Genomic DNA, 24,299 nt, shown 5'->3' on the forward strand with positions numbered 1-24,299 from the left:
GACTACTTTGGAGCTGTTGAAAAATCTCCCATCTCAAAACATAAGTTGAATACATTGCTAATGAACACAATAATGTCCTTGATTAGGGAAATAGATGGACCATAAATATCCTTAGTTGGAATTTTCAAATTTTTTTACAGTCAATATAAAATCAAATGGAGTAACAAAATCCATTTCAAATTTAAATTACTTGAAGGAAGATTTTTTAGCACATTGCCCATTGGCAGCATCAGGTTTTTGAGAGAACGAATTGTCTTCAACAGCTTTTAAGAAAAAATTATTTTACAGTGTCTGGGGTAAAAGGAAGATTTTCATTTGCATTACCATGACCAACATCTTGATTGATTACTCTCCATGCTGCCTTTTGTTTATTTTTGCATTGAATATGAAATACATATAAGCTCAATTTTTTGCACACCTAATTGAGTAATATTAATATCTTTTGTAGTTCAAGTAAGCCTCTTTGTCATGCCTCACTAAGTAAATCATTTCTTAGAGCTAATAATTCCTCAGTATACCAAAGATTATTTTCAGTTTTAGCGGGAATACAGTTTAGTATTTTTTTAGGAAAGCAATATTTAAAAATGTCTGAGAAATTACCTAAAAAACTCGAAAAACAAAGTTGCTCAACAGAGTCTGTGTAAATACCATGCCAATTGATACAAGATACAATTGGAAACCCTTCAAACCGTCTATTTGTAATGGGTCTATTGATTATGGTTTTACCTCCATTTCAGAATATCTTTGGAGTTATTGGAGTATTAAAAGTGAAGCTTAAACATTAATGGTCAGATAGGAGATAGCACTAATGCTATTTAATTCAGGACCACAATTGGTAATTTTCCTGTCAAGAAAGGAAGATTTTTATTCCCATAATGACGAGGATTTTTCAATCATATGACGAGGGTTAAAGAAGGACATTTTCTAATGAATGTTATGTTATTCAGGAAAAAATGTTCCTGTGTACTATAAATGCTACCAAGGATATTAAGGTCACAAGATGGTAAATATAAGGCATGGTATCACATTTTTAAGACAACAAATACAATGATATTTATTAAACAACACAAATGACAACAAAACACTCAAACATACATAACAATAAAAAGGAATTAAGAGATAGGATATTCCAAACATCACCATTTATAAGAAACAACGGTACTGTAGCTATTTACCAATTCGACAGCCACAGACAATCACCAAAATACACCAAATACTAAAAACAAATTGATACCTATTGCAATATTTTGAAATTATGGAATGTACTTCAATTTCAATATAATTAATATCGTAGAACAATCGTTCTATAACAACATTAAGCTGCCACTTAGAAGTGGAAAACTTTAATAGGTAGAATGTAACCCTAGTCTTTTAATTATTTTTTTAAGCCCACAGCCAAACTTTTGTGGCCATCAGCTACCAAACTAATTTTCATCCAACTTTTCTTATTTATTAAAACTATTTTCAGAAAATTACTTTCACTTCAAATGAATGTCAAAAGTGTAGGCTTCCTCAACATGATGTACTGGGTAGTCATATCTTTATATTTCTTCATTATTATTTTTTCTCTTTGATACTTTAAAATAGCTAAAAAGGTTTTGAAGTCTTGAGAGACTGGAGGAAGTATTTAAAATAATCTACATCTTTCCTTTTTTAACTACGATAGCACTATGATAAATATTTCAAGGGTAGTTAAACTCAAAACTGAAAGAGAAAGCACTTAATAAACATACCCTTAACTTTTATTTTTGAAATTTAGATCACAAGCCTTCTTTAATATTCATGCAACTATAGCTACACAAAGTCATACATCCTCATCAATACTTAACAGTCTCATAAAAATTAGAGACAAAGAGATGAAGATCACTGAGAATGGAAGACAACCTTTGGAATGTAAATAATAAGTTCAAAGATCTCCTTAACAAAATGTTTGGCTACACATCACAGATGAAATTTTTAAATATTCAAATCACCCATTCAAACACCATTAATGTATTTGCACCAAAAATCCTCAAATACAAACAGTTATATTAATTCATATATCTTATTTCACCACAGGTACACATTTTGCACAGCAACTTCTCTATCACCCAAGAATATGCTTACCAAATAAGGACTTAAGATTAATAACAATAACAAATAAATAACAAACTTAAGTTTTAATGTTTTGTGCAGTCCTCTCCATTCAATTACAAAATAAAAATACTTCCCTGGCAATCACAGCATAATTAAGACAAATAATGCCTATAGTTTACATTATATTTCTATATGTGAAGAAAGTTAAGTATTAAAAATATATCTTCAGATACTTAAACCATACAATAAATAAGACTAGAAAATGACAACACGAAATGTATTGTCCCATTGTAGCATAAGCATGCTAGAGAAGGAGAGCTTCATCGCATGCAAACTGACTGAATTTCAAGATGTGGCATTGCCACAATCCCTGTCATCCCAACTCATTTGTGGACATAGTCCCCGGGCACAATATCGATTGCTTCCTTCCATATCCTGTCGCCCATTTTCCCCATCCTTCCTGGTAAGAATCAGCTCAAGAGGAGCTTTAGGGCGAGTGATAGGAAGACTTTTCATTTTGATTGGTGAAGATGAGCCACTAGAGGAAGAGTTAGACAAAGAAAAGCCCAGAATTCCTGGGCTACTTCCAACTATGTCCCAGTCGAATTTTGCCATAAATGCATCAGCAATCACCTGAAACATCAAATTAGATTATATGAAAATATTTACATAAGTATAAAAACTAGGAACAAAATTTATTTTTTTAATCAGCATCACTTCTAACACACAAACTCCTAAAAAAAGCCTTCCATCACATTTCCAACTCTTAAGTAATTCTGCAGGGATTCCCAAAGCCTTATTTGAATTCATTTCCCTTAAAGAATTTTCTATCTGGATCTAATCTATCATAATGAGCATCATACTCACTTTCTGTACATAGCTTATTGGCCTCTATCCCTTATTTTTACTATTGCCCTCTATCTATACAATATAATTCCATTATGCATGCTTTACATCTTGTCAGAATCTCTTTTGCTTCAATTAATATTTTTCCCTCTACATCTCTACTGGTGTAAATAGATTATCCTTTTTTAAATCCTGATTATCCCTTTGCCTTTCTTTACAGTGATCCTAGTATATCCTTTTCCTGTTAACTCCATACTTGCACTAGTCTTCCCAGAATATTTCTTTGGTCTTATTAGGTTCTTCCTTTAGATAATTATTATTTAGCTCCTTGTAGTTTCATCTCCCTAATTCTGTGCTTCTGTCATTTCCTTCACTCATTCATCTTCCTCATCATATCCTCTGTTATCAATTGCCTTGTAATCCTTTTTTTATAATTCATTCCTATTGTTACATTTGCTTCTTTTTTTCATAAAAATTATTGTAAATGTATTGTATTACCTTGCTGTAGTTTATCAAATGATACTCTTATGCACCTAAGAGTAAATGAAAATTCATAATATGTATTCAAGGTTAAGATCATGCATTTATGTTTAATATATTCGATATTATTTTACATTGACAGCTGACCGAACAAAAAGAGGTTGTGTGTTCATGATGGAGGTTTTTGCAAAAAAAGGAATATCAGAAGTTTAATGCCTTCACAATGAATGTATTTTCAATACCAAAATTCTAAATAGAATGGAAAATGTCAAAATAAAGTGTGTCTGCAAGTCACAGAAACAAATAATGGTTTTGGATTTCATTTGACGCATATTTTGATAAATCTATATGAAAAAATACATAATATTCTATACTTTTTAGGTCACAGTATGCCCTTAGCTTTGAACTGTGCAATAGTTTGTATCAATCACGATTGAAATAATAAGGTTTTACTGTATCTTGTTAAAAAAATCAAAAGTCAAGATTACATTGTTATTACCTAGAAATGAAAAATCGTGCATACAAACCATTAAGATGTCCAGAATCATATTTTTCCCAAGGCATCCCCTGGACCCTCCACCAAAGGTAAACATCCTATCTTCATCTCCAGCATTACTGAAATAGCATGAAATGTAGGTTTAAGTTAAAGAATGTACGATTCACCTATGAATAAAAAGGAAAGGAAATAAAGGTAGAGGCAGGGATAACAGACTATCAGAAATGAACATGAAATTTCAACCTTGAGAAGGAATTTTGCTTTTCAGCTTTCACTCAGTAGAAGAAATGTCAAAAGAGACAACATTGGCAAGATATGATTCATATTTGAGCATTGCAGAAGAAGTTTAACCTCAAGGCCCAAACTTTCATCTTTACTTCCCATTACAACTAAACTAAAATTTGCTTATGAAGCTGATTTTAAGAAAAGCAAGAGGGTAGCTGTGTTTTCATCTGAAATACCCAATGCCCTCAATGAGATGCACTTGCATTGACCTAACACAAGAAAGGCTAACTTTCAGACTCATAATGAACATCGCCAAACTCCACCTCTTTCCTCAGTTTTGTTTCACAACATTGACCGTAGTAAAAATTAACCCATTGACAGAATCATTACAACTGATAATTTATATCCTGCTTTATATTTATTTATATATTCAAAAATTTAAAAACTATTGAATTGACTCCCATTGATGTTTTCATTATTATTCCATTTTAATAGATGACATTTTCATATTGATTTTGAATTAGTTCAAATAGAGTATTCAGTTATTTATAAAGAATTATAGTACTATGATAATTATTGTATAATTCAATGTTATTTAATGAGATTTAATCTTGTTGCAACTATACTTATATAATTTCTGGTGAGAATTTCATGATCACCATTTAAACTGTGCAATATTTATGTTTTTTAAGAGTATTTTCTTTATGTAGTATAGTTTGAATGATTGACTTAAGAATGAACAAAGACCTCAATATGAAGTATTATTCTATATTCTATTTCGAAATTTCGAAAACCAACTTGCTTTATCCACTTGAAAACTGATGTTTTCTTCAGAGAATTATCACCGTAAACAACAGTCAACATTTCAGTAATTTCTTGATAACTCTTACAGTCACTTCACCAAAAAACTTTATGTTGATTATTTGCTTCGTGATTTTGTCAATTTCCATTTTCAGCAAACAGTAAAAAAAAGGACAAGAGAAACTAACATAACTGGCATTAAACGCAGAGCTCGACGATCCGCCAAGCACATACGGCTCGTTGGGTGTGAGGCCACTAGCGCCGCTAGTGGGCGGGGCTATTGTCCTCATCATGGCCGCCAAATTGCACCAGTTCGTGCAATTATAGCAAAGACCAGATACAGTATTGAGGGGGCTGGGGAAGGGGAGACATTAGAGGAAAAGAGGGAGAGAGTACTATTTAAAGGGAGAATATCCCTGAAGACATTTTTGTTAAATCTATCCACACAGGAAAAAGATTGAAGGAAAACAAAGGTTGTGTTATTTCAAAGGTACAGTGCAAAGTTTAAAAAAAAATAACTTATCATTGGAGAACCAAAATAATAATATTCTGCATTCATAATCATTGCTACCAATACTAAATTCATATGCATGTAATACAAACCAAGTAGTCCATCTTAAAGGGTCAAATTCATCAGGACGGGGAAAGAGATCAGGTTCCCGATGAGCAGGAGCACAAACATAGAGTACCGTCCGGCCTTTCTCAATGAGATACCCTCCCAGAGTGGTGTCCTTGTTAGCTACGCGGTATCCACCAACAAAGGGAGGCCACAGTCGACAAACTTCCATCATGATGTGATAAAGTGAGAATGATGTAATTTCCTGTCCATCAACACTTCTTTCTGCCACATAAGCCTTGAGACAAAGAAATGTACATTTAGCATTCCTCTCTTGGAATTGAGGTCTAAATATTCATGCAATATTTATTAAACAGTGAAAAAATTAGAAATTAATTATTCAGCTAGACAATCCAGCACTGAATCAATAGTTATCCTTAAAAAAAATACAATACACCTATTGCTTTGCCTAGATTCAAATGATTAAAGAGTTTACCCTAATTACAAATTAAGAAAACTATAGGAGAACCCCTATACAACAACCACCAACTGTATAAAACACCACTATATTAGCTTGACTGTCCTCAAATCCTTTTATTTTACAGATTCATGTTAAATTTACCTTTTGAAATACTAATTTTACCATTATAACCACTGGATACACTACACTTTTGATATCACAATATCAAAATTTTAGCAAGAAAATGATATTTTAACTATGTCATAATAATTGTGTCATCAACCAGAAAAAATATGATAGTTACATGAAATTACAAAATTTGGTGATTCTCCACATATATATAGAGGAAGCTGAGTATGGGCAGGACTGGATGTGGAAACTAAAGTAGGTAGTGAACTGATCATGTCAGGTTAGTGAATGAGTAGGTTTAAGTTAGCCAGTCAATCAATGGATTGTAGTCATTGCTGAGAACACAGAACCTGTATGATAGGTATGGGATGAATATCAATTATAAGAAAACAAAAGTAAGAAGATCTCAAGAAAAAGGATGGTAAAGCATTCAAGTAGAAGGAAATAAATTAGAAAGTTAGATGAAGGAGTACATATATCAAAAGAAGAATCAAAGACAAAGAGGTTTTCACCCAGGTGGGGAAATTGATGACCAAAAACTACTCCCAGGAGGCATTACCTGTCTAGCAGGAAAACAGAATTAATATCCTTCTTTATAAAACTTTTCAAGTGAAATAGCCAGACAAAATCCATTTATTCATTTTGAAGACAAACCATAGCCAAGTATTTATATATTTGCCCCAACTTAAAAGTTTTAATAGCGGACATCCTTTCTTTGATTTCCCCGGAGAATGTTACCTCATTAGCCAAGGAGATGCATTATTCCCTCACAAAAATATGAACAGATAGGCTCTGCTGCATTAGTGGAGAGTTGGTTGAGTCGATGGATTTATTTTCAGAAGTTGTCGGCTTGTTGACTCATAATTGTTTTATCTGTCTGTCTGAAAAAACCATGGCCATACATACAAGTTGTGCACAATGCAGCAATTTCAGGATGTAAAAATCATTCACCTCGACCGGGATTTCAACCCGGATCCCTTGATGTCCGGTCGAATTGTTGAGCCAGTGAAGCTACCGAGCCCGTCCTCTTAACTCTTCAAAATTTTTGGGGCTCTAAAGGAACATGATGTGACATAATACTATACATACAATGTCACATGCGACCATAGTCATGCACAATGTGCCACGTACGCAAGGTTAATGTCAACTTTAAATAGTAGGGGTGTTTTACCTTTGAAAAAACTCCAAGAAACTGCAGGAGTTACTGCAACGGAGTCATCGGCAAAATGTGATGCACAAATACAATGCAACAATTTCAGAGAGTAAAAATCATTCACCTAGACCAGGAATCGAACCTAGATCCCTTGATGAGTGCTTTAGCCAGTTAAGCTATCGAGTCGTCAAACACTCTGGACAACTCATTCAGATGACATTGACAACCTTCTGGTGGCAGATCAGCTGATACATTATCAGATATTTTCAAGAAAATATCAGTCCTAGATGCCAATAACTGGATTATTCTGGCTTTCAAAGAAGTAAAATTATCAATTTTGAAATCAGACTTTACCCAAGGCCAGATTCATGCAAATACAGGAATTGGTAAATTGTAAGAAAAACAATTCCGATGCCCCCTCAAATTGATATGTTTACTCCTATCTCTGCACTTATATTAAAGTGAAATTTACCATTCCAGAATCATTAGAAAAACTTAATTTCAGAAGATGATGGGGAGTAAAGCAGGTCAAAAAAGAACACTTTGACACTTTGGAAGATGAACTTTCTGCTCACAATGAATGTGAAATACATAGTGCTTGGAAATGCAGATGGTAATCAGAATGATATAGATAGGGAATTAGCCAAATTGGAGGTATTGGATGTAAATCAACATTGAAATATATGACAGCAGCATGACACAAACCAGGGAAATTCTAAATTCACTGTACACTCTGTGTATGATTGAGTAGAATTTTTTCCTCCTGTTCCTGATGATGGAAAAAATCACCAAATGAAGCAGAAGCAGTGTCCTATTTCAAGATTGGTAAAATTCTATTATCGCCCTCTCCAGCCTAAATGGCCTAAAATTTGCTGCTTTATTTAATAGAAGTTTGTTGTCTCAGGCGTAACTTTATGGAATTTGCATAACATATTGAAATGTAATGAAATAATTGACTTTGTAATTCCACACACACACACAAAAGTGTGTGGAATTACAAAGTCAATTATTTCATTACATTTCAATATAATAGAAGTTGCATTGTGTTTTCCATGCTTTATAATTATATATAGATAACAGACTGTAATCCCTTCATTAATTGTGCATGCAGTCCACAGGCAAACCCATTATCTAATAATCCATTAACCATGATTTCTAATTCCTGCCTATCATCTGTTACGTGCATGTATGAATTAATATGGTTCTCTTCACATAGAATGTTTGTCTCATCCATTGGGTAAACATAAACAGGAATGATAATGACCTCAGTCATTGATGCACTTAATCATTAAATTACTACAACCAAATAAGCAGGAATTTGATAACTAACAGGATACCTTAGGATCATCTTTAACATTATTTTCTTTCGCTGGTGAGTGTTTGAAGAAGAAAAGAAAAGATTATGATATTATGGATAAGCAGAACAATTGGCATTACATTTAAAAATAATGTTTTATGGCTTGGCAAAGACGAATTATGATGATAGTGACATAAAATTCACAGTGAAGTTACCAGAACAGACATTCCAAATCATTGGTTTTGTCAACTGAGGTAAATATATACTGAAATCATGTGAAGCAGTGAAAGAATATATACCTTGTATAAAATACGTGAAGATATTGAGATAGCAAAAAATGAAATAAGAGGGTGCAGGAAAGGCCTGGAGGAAAAAATACCAAAGACAAGTGGGCAAAGATCATCAAAGAAAATAACTGAAGACAGAAACAGAGGCCAATGAAAATTAATGGGGTGAGCACAAATTAAATTTAACAGTATTTAACACTATAAGCACCATAGCAGATGCATATCCTATGAGAATTTAGGAGAATAAACATTGACAGTTAAAATTTTATGACATCAATTTTTTTTCATGATTCTCAAAAGTCATAGAAAATTTACGGTTTTAATGATTCAACAGTTAATTGGCCACCCCAATTTCATGATTTTATGTAATTCCTGATCAGCAAAATTATACTACCTAAATATGCTTTCATGAAAAACTGAACTTCCCACCTCCCCAAAAAAGAAAAAAAATTGTTTTAAATGTTACTGTATCAGAAGAAATTCAGGAGTCTTCAACACAGATCTCAAAATAAAATCAAAATTACCTGACCTCACTTTATGGAAGCGATGAAATAATTATATTGGATACCAACCTTGGAATTCCTAAGGAGTTCTCATGAAGTACAATCATTCTATATGATATTAAAACCCCGAACATTTTGAATTCATATCCATCTAGTGCACATTTGAAACATGGTTTTCTAAAAAAAAATGTTTAAAAAATAATATTCAAAACAAATTAAATGAGTGGAAGCAATTCACTTTGAAGAAGCCTTTTTTAAATAAAAAAATAAGCTGAAATTAGCATGCAATTTTTCAAATACATTCCAAATATAAATTATTTATCAGTAATTACACACAATAGTTTCATGCATTTCTGTTTTTCCTTGATGTATTGCAAATGTTCCTGCATCAAGACCTTCAAAACTAAATTCTAATTAAGTTTCTTTCCATTTAACACACTACAATTTGCTAATAGTGTGGTTTTCCCCCATTACAGGTGTATCTCCCAATCTCTTTATTGTTAGAGAACTTAATTAATCAATTATCCTGAATTATCTGGATCCTTTCTTTCACATTAAGAGATTGAATTAAATCTAAAGTTACAAAATAAACGATAAGAAACTAGTACATAGAATCAAATTACCTCAATCCAAAAGGGTGATGAAGCCAGGAATGATGACAAAATGGATGCAACTGCTTTAGGGATCAAAGCTGATATAAAAAGAAGAAGATGACTCTGCACAAACTCCACATCATCACAATGGTTTCGCAGCTCTTCCACAAATGCTGAAAATATTAAATCTCATTTAAACATCTAGTGTTGAATATTCTATCATTATTGAATATCTATTTTAAGTAAATTACACATCATATTCTTGACTGTAAATGGAAGAGTTGTGATTCCTGTTTGATTATTGACAGATTTCTTAGAGCAATTTTAAGTGAATTGAAGTGACAACCATGGCTCCATTTCTTAAAGCTACAAAGCATTTTAAAATCTAGTGTAAATGTGGATCTAAAAAACTGTAAATGAAATATCAAACATTATAAACCAGCTATACCATGAAAAGGGGACATGAAAGTCTAGTGGGTAGAGCATTGGACTACTGAGCAGACTGATGTCTGCATTCTATTCCCTGGGACATCTCTGAGTATCTTCAGTTTAAATCCAAGCTGTGTGTGATTTTTTGGGCAACAGAACTTTCTGGGAAACCATAGGAAGTACAGGTAAAGGATCTAGCCCCTGTACCCTGATTCGTAAATTTCATGCACCATTAGAATTATTGTCATACTAGGTGAGTTCTACCCTCCCCTTTTATATATTGTATATTAAATTTTACTCAAGAATCATCAGGTAAGCCATTGAGATTATTAAGAGGATAGAATAAATCAAGTGTGATGATGGCTCTAACTTCTCCATACTTGGATCAGGTGACCAAAATCTTGAATAAACAGTGAAAACAGATGTTCAATTTTTAAATGCTTATTGCTGCTTGGTCATTATAAATTGTGAATCAATGTCCACAATTAAATGCTTACCATTCTAGCATGAGGTACTCCAAGGTTTGCAAAGATGAAATTGCTACATTGGTGCTAGTAGAATTTTTTTTCACATAACAGAAATACTTCCTTTTATTCTATTATAATTCACTGCCAAATAATGCAATAAAAGACTTTATTCAGGTCTACCACACTTAGCTGAATCATGACTTTAGCCAAAAATCTAATGCTGATATTTTTTCAAAAATTGAATAGGATGCTATTTACTTGGGAAAATTCCCTTCTAGGGCACCTATATCCCCTTAACTGTAAATAACTTCATATTAAGAGGCAATATACACAGCCATAATACACGGTCAAGAAATATGCGAGACATTACCCAAAGCAGATTGTCCAAAACCATCAACCAATCGCATAACCTTGCTATAAAATTCTATAACAAAATTCCCCATACTGCAGGACTGCCTAGCTATAATAGGTTCAAAAATATAATTGAGGATTGATTGATTTCAAACCCCTTGTATTCTTTGAGTGAATATTTTGCACTGGACTTCTCAAGAGTAAAATTATAATACATGTGTACCTCATCACAATGGTAATGAATTTATGTATTTATGTTTTTCTTTTGACGACATCTATAGTGGCAAGTGCTGCTCTTTGATGAATAAAGATTATTATTATTACATATTTAAATGTTAAGTTTAAATGAGTTCCTGGACTTTACGCACAGGTACAGTTTATCTACTCGAATATTAGAACAAGGGTTTTATGAGAAAATTGTACTGTGAAACACTAAATGCAAACACTAACCTTTGTACAAAAGACATCATAAATATGTCACTAAAGACAAGTCTTTACATGAACAAAGGTATGATGGATCAGACATAAACCACCCATCAACTTTTAAGTTTTGTCACATGCATACATCATATGATTTGGGAAAGGAATTCTCTTCACTATGCACTCAAACATATCAAATAAATGCGTGAAAAATACCAGCATGGAATTTGTTTCTTCTATTATTTTATATATATATATATATATATATATATATATATATATATATATATATAGTACAATACATAGTAACACACAATATAGAAACACAAAAAAAGAACACTCACACGTATTTTCTTGATATTTCGACGGAAACAATCCGTCTTCCTCTGAAGATATAGAAGTAATGAATAAATATAATGTAATATATATATATACATACATATATACGTCATAGATTTTATGTTAAAATTTACTTATTCCTTTTTATTCATCCATAAGTTTCTTTAACATTTGAGAGCTAGCAGTCAAGATGAATGGTTGTATTAGCAGTATACCTAAAATATTGTGTTATGCAATGTTGAGCAACTGCCTTATGTGAGGCCTTTTGTTGAGTGAGGTCAAGGTCTTTCCTCCAATTACTGCAATGAGAAGGCAAGAGGGATGGTAGCAATCCTACTTGCCAGTCAGTCTTCAATGAATAGCTACCTGAGGATTCCAGAAGACCTGGAGCTATGTCAAGTGTCAGATGAATATCAGATGACACTCCTACCAGGACAAGTGTAACTGTAGGTGCACCAATTCGTGACTCTATGAGAACTGTCCTCAAAGATTTAATGAAAGACTTATATGCAATGTGTGAGCATATGACCTACCAGGCACAATATGATTGCTCCTATATAGCAAAGTTCAAGGGGTCATCAGGACCCACAAGCCCTTCCAACACATCAAGGTTTTAGTCCATGGGGAGAGGATGGATATATATTGATAGAGGATATATATATATATGTATATATATATATATATTTATTTATTTATAAAAGAGGATATATATATATATATATATATATATATATATATATATATATATATATATATATATATATATATATATATATATATATATATATATATATATATATATATATATATATATATATATATATATATAAGGGAAAAGCAGCAGCAGCAGGACAGAAGACACAGGAGAAGAAGACCAAAAAATTGGAGAATGTAAAGCAAGAGATGGAAAGGGGAAATATAGACATTTTAGGTCTATGCGAGGTGAGATGGAAGGATAGCGGGAATTACTGGAGTGATAATTATAGAATAATATACAGTGGCGGGGACGAGAGCCAACGAGGGGTTACCATAGTATTAAACGAAGAGGTAGGAAGAAGCATAGTCAAAATAGAGCAGGTAACAGATAGATTATTACTAGTAGAGATAAAAGCAGAACTGACGAACTTGGTGATTATTCAGGTATACATGCCACCGAGCAACCATACAGAGGAAGAGATCGATAGGATATACAAACAGTTAGATGACATAATCGAGTGTGGTAAAGCTGGAAAACATTTGATTGTGATGGGGGATTGGAATGCGATGGTAGGCGAAGGAAGAGATGGTGATGAGGTGGGGGACTACGGTTTAGGCATGAGGAATGACTGCGGGGAGAAAGCAGTTAAGTTGTGTAGGAGACAGGGGTTAGTCATCACCAACACTTGGTTTAGACACCACAAAAGACGCAGGTATACATGGAAAATGCAAGGTGACTCAGAAAGGTATCAGCTAGATTATATCCAGGTTAGACACAGGTTTAGAAACAGTGTGAAACAGTCTCCTTTTCCTTCCCTTTCCTCATTTGCCTAACATTCTCCCCTCAATTACAGTCTTCAACATCCCACTGCCGGTCAATACCCTCTTCATCCACTTTTCCTGCCTCCATGGGATTTCTCCCAACAAATTCCTCTCTTCGCGCGCCATACCAAGTACTTCCTCATTTGTTTTCTTCTCGGTCCATTTCACCTTCTCCATTCTTCTCCACACCCACATTTCCAAAGCCTCCAGTCTATGTCTACCCTCCTGCTTCAATGGCCATATTTCCCCGCTGTACATAGCTACGCTCCATATCAAAGTTTTTAAAAGTCTTTTCTTAACATCCTTCCTCAATGTCCCTCTCATCAACTTCCTCCTACTTGTGAAAGCCTCTTATATATATATATGTGTGTGTGTGTGTGTATGTATATATATATATGTGTATATGTACATATATATATATATATATATATATATATATATATATATATATATATATATGTGTGTGTGTGTATGTATATATATATATATATATATATATATATATATATATATATATATATATATATATATATACACACACAAACACACACACATAGAATTCACTGACAAAAAGAATACAAACCCCAATCCTTATTTCTTTGATCATGCATCACAGCAACCACTCCTATAATAATGTTATATCATATCCAACCATCATACCATACTGCATATCCAACCATTTTCATTAGCCATTCCTAAATTGTGTTCCTACTACATATATGTATCATTTTTTCTCATTAATTTGTTTTTTTTTACATGATTTTGAATAATTTCTGACTTCTAATTGATATTCCAATTTTTCCAACTGAATGGCTACATTGTTAATTAATAATTGTTTCCTTGTTCTTAGCGTTTGATCATTTTCATTCACTTCATCATTTAACTGCATATATGTATACATGAAAGTCCACCTAATATTTTTGTCATATATAATCAACTTTGGCTACACCAGGGCTGCCAGTTCCATAGATTTCAAAATTTTATGATGAAAAAATCCAATTTTTCATAGCTTTCAAATATTTTTTACAAAATAAAATAGGAATGTCGAATTTTATTTCATCTAATTCATTTAAATAAAAAATGGATTAATTTCCTAAATGATGCATAGATTCCTAAAAGACCTTTGAGGTACCTAAGAGACATAGGGATTTACTTCAGAAACTTCCTGAATTGGCCTGAAGTGGCCAAGATAAAAAAAAATTCAAATTACTAATTTATTTGAGAAAAATTATGCAGTACATACCATATTGCCTAACAGCTGCAACAGTCTAATCATGGCTTAAACTAATTATGGGAATTCTTTCCTGTTTCTCCCTTTGATGAAGCTTCCAGATCCCTTTCCTGACACTTTCAACCAACATTTCATCTTCCGTTCTATGAAATCCACCATTAAAAACGTGTACCCAATATCTACCACATTTTCCAAATTTGCCATGTTGATTTCCCAGTCTCCTAGTTGTTTCAGACTTTGAAAGAGATCCCTAACATATGCATCACATCTGCAATATAGTAAAAGATCAATCATATGAAACTCCAAACATCAGACGACCTAATCTATGAACAAATAACAAAAAGGGACAAAATAGGTTGCCTGTTGTGTAGGTAACAGCCAATATTGTCTTCTTTTCCCACCAATTGTAATCAATATGCTTGATATATGTCTAGTATATATTCAATTTCAATACACTATATTCTGACTAAAGGAAATTATATGCTAATAATCCATTAGTCAGCTTTGTTTCGAAACTCGAAGTCATAACTTTGTTTCGCAAAGGAAACGGTCTCAAAAGTCTTATCACGGGAGTGAACTTCCGGCAGTTACTGACGTGTTCACTCTTCTCATTCTAGATTTGCAAGTTGGTTCGCGAATTTTCTGAGAGGCCAGTGTGTTATATAGAATATATATACACATATATATATATATATATATATATATATATATATATATATATATATATATGTATATATATATATATATATATATATATATATATATGTATATCGTGGGTCGCGGTAGTCCAGGGGGTAGAGCGTTGGGCTGCTGACCAGAGGGTCGCAGGTTCGATTCCTGGGCAAGTCTCTGGGTACCTATAGCTCCACCCAAGCTACGTGATTTTTTGGGCACCATATCTTACTAGAGAAACCATAACCGGCATAGGGAAAGGAACTGGCTCCCCTACCCAGATGTGTGAATTGTGCACGCCGTTGGGCTTAGTACTGGGTGACTACCAACTCTACCATCACCTACCAAACCGACCATGGGGTTGATTACTGTCTTTATGGTTTTATATATACAGTGAATATATATTGAATGCATGCCTATTCATTGAACAGTGAATTAGTGCAGCAAATGTAGAAAATTTCAAAAGTATAATTTATGCTTTATTTTATGAAGATGGAGTTTGTATTTCCTTGCCATTTTACGCAGAGTGCAGATTTCTCAGGTTGTTCACAAGATCAGACTTGCTTTAATGATCTAAATTGCTTTACTATCTGGCTAACTAACAATCTCAGTTTCTTAAGATCAATGGACAAAGTAGAAATCTAAACATGTGAATATGAAAAAGCTTATCCCATTAAGACCCCAACAAAACACAACTTTTAAGCGAAAAATCCACAGCGTAAGTAATTTGAGGATTTCATGATTTACTGGAATACTAGTAATATAATTTATAATACCTAATGATGGCAGCCCTGGTATAAATATTTAATGTGTTTAATTGATATTTACTTGCCTATGTTTCTCTCATGCTAAAAAATAATACTTTTTGTCTTTTATTAAGTCACATATAATGTTACCAATAATTTTATTAATTATGACTGGATATTAGAGTTAATACAAAAATTAAATATTTTGATGGCAGCATATTTACTGAATAAATTATTATTCATATTGCAGCAATATTGGTTTCAAATTCATGTTTCCTATCTCATGCTTATAAAGTGAGGCTGAGATAAACATGGTAGTGTATGTGCAATTGACAGGAGTTAATGTTTCTAGATATAAAACTTTGAACCAAGGGGTAATAAATCAAAAGGACCACTATTAACTTGCCCACTCTCTATATACCTGCATTTTGAGCATCCATCTTCTCAGAAATAATGGTTAATAATTGTTCCTTTGCATCCATAGCACGGCGATAGGCAGAGCTCAACACAAGGGGAACTTTCACATTTATCGGGACGGAAATGAGACCTTGAATGTAGAAAGAAAGTCATTTTTATTACCTCTCTCAAGTTTGCCTTCTTTTCATAGTGAAAAATGATCAAGTTTAATATATTATGCTATCATAGTATATCTTACCATGCCAGTGAGTAGTAGAAAGAGCCAAAATGTCCTCTGCAAGTTTAGATGAAATTTCAGGGTCAATATCAAGAAAAATTCTAAGAGTTAGATTCATCCCTAGTTGCTTAAATTCTTTGTACATATCAATGGGTTGTCCTGTAGGCAAGGTATTTGACCAGTGGTGGAAAACGGATAGTGCCTTTTCCTGAAAAGAGTTAGAATAATCAATGAAACTACAATTTATTTCTGCCATCAATAATCTACACAGAAAATTGTAGAAATCCCTTTGTAGTATTCTGCAAATAAAATATGCAGGTTGGCATAGTTTACTAACCACTCTCCATTAGAAAAAATAAACATTAAGTTAAATATGCATTACTGGAGTAATAATCATTAATTTCCAAAAAGCTCAAGTAGATATTCATTCATGCAAGCAAAACCTTCATTCCAATAAAGCCACAACAATCAGAATTTTTTTTCATGTTATAATTATATCATTAGCCTAGTCTTCATTAGACATTAAAAAATAAACTCAAGAGCAGGTTGGAATGCTGCATCTATTAGAGTGCTAATGCAAGACCGATTGTCCACTTACTTTCTCCTATTCACCTGAATATTATAGGCATTCTATGCATTCATTTTGATATCTGACTATACTGGAGGATAGATGCATACACCCCTTAGTGCAGGCAGAAGTGTGGACTATGACCACGTGCATCAGTAATAATGATATCAGTAGTATTCTACAGTAAAACCAAACAGCAATTTCAGTAATCAATAAAAATTTAATGTTGTCATTGCAACACTTTCTCTATACTTGAAGTAATTCTTTTTTAAAGACATAACTTTTATAAAATAATACTTAACTACTCATAAATATGAACAAATGTTTTGGATAAAAGAAAAATCCTTTATTCAAAAATTCTACTTTGTTGAATAAATGAATTTTAAAATGTGTTTCCTTTGCATGAAACATCTGTGATTGCCAGTAAATCAATATTATTGAACTTTCATTTATGATAAATAATTTTGTACAAATAAAAAGCCACAATATTATTTTACTAATCAAGAAAACAGAAATACATTGACCCATGATAAGTAAATTTGGATTCAAAAGGATTTTCCCTTATACCAACAATTTTACTTTAAAGAATTCCTTTCACTGAGTTTCCTCTTTTATCAATTTGTCTGGGAAAACAAAATATTGAAATAAATGTACTTTAATGATGTTAAATGGTATGAATATTTATTAAATGTATGTTAAAAGGTAGCATGGAAGCCCAGAGGTTAAAGCATTTGGCTAATGAATAGAGTCTCAAGTTTAAATCAGGAGAGACGACTTAACACACCCAGCTTCACCCTAATTATGCAAATTTCTGGACTCTATATACTGCTGGAAAACCACAGGCAGCACTGAGATAGGAACTCACCCCCAACCCTGAAGTGTGTATTTCATATGCTGCATAGGTCTTGTTATGAGGATGTTCCCTCAACAATTAAAATAACTTTTGGGCTGAGTAGGGAATATAGAATATAAGTAGGGTGGTGTATTAGTATTAATAAATCAATATTTTTGTTTCCATGTATTTCATTTCTTAATTTTGGAACCCATGGAACAGTGACTGAGACCTCATTTTTATTTGTGAGGCAATTATTCTATATTAAGGCTATTTATCTCAGATAATCATTTAGTTTTCTTAACCATGGCCTTCTTTTGTCATGCTTTGAAATGTTTATTTTACCTCATTTGTTTAAATCTATTCAATACTCTGAAAGCAATCACTTTGACTGGTGAAGTAGTATCACAAATATCACCAATGATTGTAGTCAGTGAGAATGTCTTGAAACTCTTGCATAATAAAGAATCTTTATTTATTTTTATCAATATTGAAAGCTACAGCTTAGAGTTTCACTCAGTTCATCTACCTAACTCACTATTTATATAAGCCTATAGGTATGAATTAATCACCTGATCACAGTCATATTATTAGTACACTATTCATTATGATTAAGGCATGTAAAAGTGTTGTAAAATTGACCAGAGGCCAAAGAATTATAGGTGTTATAGAAGTTATATAGGCACCAAATTTTACAAGAAAAATGGCACAGTATGAATAATGGTAGAACATAAGAAAATAATCAGTACAAAGACCAATTAAGCAAAATCAAAGATAATGTGGATTCAGCACCTTCTGCTATGAGGTAAACACGAGATGATTGACCTTTCAGCTAATGAAGACTTTTCATCAGTGAAAGTATTAAAATGAAAAACTATAACTTTGTGAACATAACAGTTTCAGGTTTAACTTTGTGGAATTCCTTCATTAAGAGGGTAAAAAGAAACTTTACACTTCCACAGTAAAATATTTATTGTGGAAAAGTAAAGTTTCTTTTTACCCTCATTAGAACTTTGTGATTCCACAGATTCATTTAGATATGACGTGGGCATTGATGCTCAATGTCATCTCCAGGCAATGACTCTGATTGACATCCATCTTTACATGTTTCACTGAGGTAAGAGTGGGAGCAGTGACACAATGGAGGCATTAGCCCATCTCCAAACAATGCCTCCACACACCCTCCCTCCCCTATCTCAATTTAATACATACAGATGGGTATCTTCAAGAGTTGTTCCCTGAAGATGACATTGAATATTGACACCCACGTCATATCTAAATGAAATGCAGTCGAATCGCAAGGTTATAGTTTTTCTTTCTAATATGAATAAATTTCATAAAGTTATGCCTGAAACCATTAATTAATTATACCAGTGAGAGTGAGCTTCACCATATCGCATGGAGATGGAAGTGCATAGGGAATTTCTTAATGATACATGATGGGATGTTTCCTCGGAGGAGTTAGATGCTTTTTTAGGGGTTATCGAATTATACAGTGCCATGGGAGGTGGGTCATTAGAGCTAGCAGAAGTTGAATGGAAAAGGTAAGGAGCATCAATAATTGTTGACATGTACATCTAAATAATACCCTGCAAGCAACCGCAAGGGTGTGTGCTGGGGGCAATGCCTCAAGATAAATTTACCGAAATTATTTGGTTTAACCTCCCAGAAAGTAGATCAGATTGGATGAAAAAGGACAAATGTACACATATATCTATCATTTTCAATAAACTTACTGATAGTTATTAATCTTGTTGGACCAGAGACACATCTCACAATTGACAAGCCACTTTATCTCACTGGGCAAATATCTCTGCCCATTCACACCCTCAATATAAAATGAACAAGACAGGAAAATGATGTAATTATCTGGATTACAGTAGATATTCATTCGACACATCTCTAGGAAGCTCTCCTATATTTTTTTAGGGATGGATCAACACTACCAGCCTCATTTGCACCAGAGGATGTACTCATGTCACTGTTGAAAACACTTAATGGGCAAACAGTTTTAGTAGTGTTTAGCACCACGAGGGCCATCAAATCTGAGTTGCATGTCTTAGAAATCTATGGATAGCACATCAAAATTGATTCCTTGAATTATTTTTAATGGCACAAAGAAATAATTCACATCAAAACCTGTAAAAATTTGGAAAGGGAAAAAAATTCAAATGTCCAACAGAATAAATATTGATTTTATCTCATTCCATGCTATGAAGCATTATCAAATCAACACAAGAAGCCATTAAATATATCCCAGAGCAATAATGGAATTTAAAAAATGTTCATAAAAGAATAAGGAGTGTACTCAGTCAAAGCTTCCACAGAGTGTAGTGATTGAAGATTGAAATCTTCCAGGATTTCTTCCCCATGGGTTCATTTTCTAGGACGACAGTTTAGAAGTTGTTGAAGTCAGGGTTTTCAGGTCAGAGGTGACTTGCACTTCTGACCTGAAGATGCAAAGGGCTGGTAAAAGTGTCATCCTAGAAAATGGACCCATGCGCAAGTAATCCTGGAAGATTTGGATCTTTGATAGGGAGTTTATAAAGAAGACTGTGAGAAGGCCATCATGATGAGTGTAAGTGCTATTCAACCCAGAATGGCTTATCAGATTCTATAACTCAGAGGAATGAGGCTCAATTCTGATATGGACAACCTAAATTGAGGGGCCTGTGTCGTGAACTCTTCATATTTTCAAAATAAAATTCACCACCAAAAGTCTATTTGGAGCAAATCAAATGGATTTGAATGAAAACCAAAAATACTTTTGAGTACATTCATTTACATTTTGAAGCTGAATATTTATGTACTATATCTTCTTCATTGCCTATTTTTCAATAAGCAATGCAACCAAATGGAGCAGCAATTCTGTTTTCCAGTAATTGTTTCCCTTGATCCTGACTCAAAGTGATTTGGAAAGATAGATATGCCAGTATTTTTGTAGATGATGTCCTCTGCTACACTTAGGTCTATGTATGCCAAAGGTGGTGTCCTTTTAAACCAAAGGATGGGTCCAAAAAATCATAACATGAATCATTTAAAATTAATAAAATGGAAAGTACCTTAAAAGTGCACCAGGAAATTTGGAAGTTGGTCATCAAAAAAAGGTTCCCATAATGAGTGGAAGTCTTCAAGTTAGATGCACATAATGTTAGGTTGTAACTTCAGGGATACTTACGTAGAGATGAATCAATCTCCATAACATTTCAATGCCAATTTAGTCATTATTAAATAGTAATTTCAAATTGCAGCATGCTAGTAATATTTTGTGGCAAACTTTGATTACCTACATGATATCAGTGGCAGATAAAATTAACCCAACCAATGGACATGGAATTCTAGGGCCATAGGAACCATAAATCATGCAATCATTCATTGTCCCGAACAATTTCCATCACTGCTGTGAGGTTTCTTGCCCTTCACTGAAATATTTGGTGTTCCTGGATTATATAGATCTGTGCAATATCCAGCCTATCTGGGCACGCATTTCCTTATGCTCTCACTCTGCTGATTTTTGCAAGCCCAATAATGAAGCTGGAAAACTTCCTAAATACCAGCAAGATACATACATATTGTAACCCCTCTCAAAAGGCCCCCTGTTGAATTGCACCCTGGGTATTTTTGAAGGATCACTGCCCCCCGGGTCCCATTTGTGTCCCCCTCTGTTACTCCTGGAACATGAAGGTTCTCATACATGTCAAGGGGAAAATAATCTTGAACACGCAGTAAATTTTTAACATAGACTGCTGAACATGTATTAATAATGCTTCCCAATCCTTTAGACAAGAAATAACTTGCCCAATAAAAAATATGAGGTATGTGGTAATAAAGGGGTTAATAAAAAGGTTGATCAAGAAGCACCTTAATTTTTCTTTTAATTCCGGTTTGTTAATTGGTATCTTCATATCCCCCAGTAACTTCAGGAGGCATAAGCATTTCACTTTTATTTAATACCTCTGGTGTACAAAAATAAGGAAATATTTGATGCCGGGGATGGGATGGTGAGATTTCTAATGAACTGGCTTCCCACCTCAAAGGCCTCGGTTCGAATTTTGGAGGTGGCAAGATTTTTCCGAGGCATCTCAACCCATATTGGAAGTGCTTTGTTGAGAACAATTTAAGTGAGAGTGCCATCTGTCGGATGGAATGTCAAACTCTGGACCCCTTGGTACCTACTGTATAGTGTAGGTCAATACCAATGCCAGGGGATTGGGATGGTGCGGTTGCTAAGGTACTGGCTGCCCACTGAGAGGGCCTGGATACGAATCCTGAGATGGTATATATTTTTCAGTGGTACCCCAACCCCTTCTTGAGGTGCTTTGTGGAGAACTGAATGAGTTTGCAGTCCATCCAATGTGACATTCAACTTTTAACCAATTAGTGCCTTTTGTTAAGAGTAGGCTAATGCCAACACCTGGTTTCTCTCCAACCTTCCTCCTTTCCCATTCATCCCTAATGGTGAAAATGACCTTATCTGTTGGCCGTTTCCCCTAAAACTGCTACTACAACGAATGTCAGGTTTCTCTTCTCCCTTTCTCCATTCCCTGAACATCCTACCCCTACAAAATTACTCACCTATCCCTAATATTCGAATGACTTTAGCCGTCCATCGCCTCCCCTAATAACTAACGTCATATATAATGCCTATGGTGCACAAGAAGGATGACATAACATTTTCCCTAATTTTTGCATAAAATGTGCAGACTGAAAAAGATATTCAAAATCTAGTGTAACTGGCATGCATGAACATTATTACATAAAACTCTCTGGCGAATTATATTGGCTAATTAAAAGATGTCTATCTCTTAGGAGCAACATTAATTGCCAAGAAGGATAGATGTCATGGACGAAATGCAATGAAATTTGTTGAACCAGTGTTGACTGATCTGTCAATTATATGGCATGCCACCTATCTTGAAGAGTTGCCATAATTAATGATAGTGAGCTTACTTGGAAAATACCGAATGAAGTGTAGGAAACATTTTGAAGCATTTCAAATCAAAATACGTATATTGATTACAAATTTGATATCATGCACATGTTCAACAAATATCAATTAAAAAAGACCTTAACTGTTTTACTACCAGATAGGAATTTAAAGCCATAAAATATAATCCACGTAAATGTATTACAAGAATGCATAAGATTCAGTATTACCTTATAGTTTAGAATACAGTCAGGGTGTAACAATGGCTTCAAAATATTCCTGAACCTTTGAGCATCCTCTCCATCTACTAGCAGAACGTTGTCTCCAAAGAGCTGAAGGCATTGTTCTCTGAGTCCTCTGTCAAAATGATCTTCTTTTTCTAAAAAAATGGGAAGGAAGTTTACACACGTTTTATCAATTTTGAAAATAACTAAATACTTTATATGTATTCGACAATTTCATTAGCACTAAATTTTTAAAATACACATTAAAAATGCTTAAATTAATAGAAAGAAGGAAAATATATTCAGGCGGAAAAAGATAAAAAAATTAAGGAACGCATTTAATCATTTAAATTAATAGTAGCTTTTTGCAAATCGTAAGGTTTCCAATCCTAAAATAACTTGAGACTAAGCGCGTTATTTTCATTATTTATAAGCACTTGTCCTTTGAACAAATCACGGCTATCTGAAAGCTGTTAAATTATGACGGAGTTTCAATGCCATTCAAACTACTCACCATACAATAATTCCCTAATTGCGCTGTTGGATGCGACGATAACCGTTGGCTTAAGGAGAAGTCTTGTCATAAAAATGGGAGATTTGTATTGAGAGGAGAGTCTTTCCACGAAATCCAAGGGGCATTTCCCAAAATCGAGGCTCTTATCTCCGAGAATGACATGTCCCGTAGAGCCAGGCACTTTGCTCATCGTCCACACAGCCCGAACCACCTACTCTCCGCAATTTACACCGGTATGGTTTCTAACACGATCACCTTTGGGAAAAGAGAAAAAAAACGTATGTAGTACCCTAGTCGATTAATTAACCATATGATTTGAATACTTTTGGCTTTTCACGATATATTCCGGACTGGCATACATTTAACCTGCTATTTTCAGATCAATTTTAAAATAACTTTGTCTCTATCACGTTCATAATGCCCTGCGACGATCTCCCGCAGTCTGCTCGAGTCTGCTGCTAAGACCTTAGTAGTTAGAACTTTGGCCGTACGGCAGCACTACCTGCGGTAGGAGGAAGCCCATCC

At 33.8% G+C, this 24,299-nt stretch overlaps 1 protein-coding gene across 1 annotated transcript; it reads right to left on the reverse strand.

Annotated features, from left to right (window-relative positions):
• Positions 1-1,022: 1,022 nt before the first annotated feature.
• Positions 1,023-24,229, reverse strand: LOC139694826 (putative cytochrome P450 120). Its single transcript, XM_071593344.1, has 9 exons — positions 24,134-24,229; positions 23,775-24,029; positions 23,267-23,415; positions 16,731-16,917; positions 16,497-16,622; positions 9,933-10,075; positions 5,528-5,778; positions 3,930-4,017; positions 1,023-2,709 (listed from the first exon to the last, which is right to left on the reverse strand). The coding sequence occupies exons 2-9, from the start codon at positions 23,962-23,964 to the stop codon at positions 2,422-2,424; spliced, it is 1,422 nt and encodes a 473-aa protein (XP_071449445.1). The 5' UTR covers positions 23,965-24,029; positions 24,134-24,229; the 3' UTR covers positions 1,023-2,421.
• Positions 24,230-24,299: the final 70 nt, after the last annotated feature.

Source organism: Hetaerina americana, unplaced genomic scaffold (assembly GCF_022747635.1).
Source record: "Hetaerina americana unplaced genomic scaffold, ioHetAmer1.1.p SCAF_56, whole genome shotgun sequence".
Lineage (NCBI taxonomy): Eukaryota > Metazoa > Arthropoda > Insecta > Odonata > Calopterygidae > Hetaerina > Hetaerina americana.

Excerpts from the sequence above, each read along its gene's own strand:
- LOC139694826 (XM_071593344.1), bottom strand. The coding sequence starts at position 23,964 with ATGAGCAAAGTGCCTGGCTCTACGGGACATGTCATTCTCGGAGATAAG. Across the intron at positions 23,416-23,774 it reads AATTAGGGAATTATTGTATG|AAAAAGAAGATCATTTTGAC; the intron begins GTGAGTAGTTTG and ends CCATTTTTTTAG. Across the intron at positions 2,710-3,929 it reads TGATTCTGGACATCTTAATG|GTGATTGCTGATGCATTTAT; the intron begins GTTTGTATGCAC and ends TTGATGTTTCAG.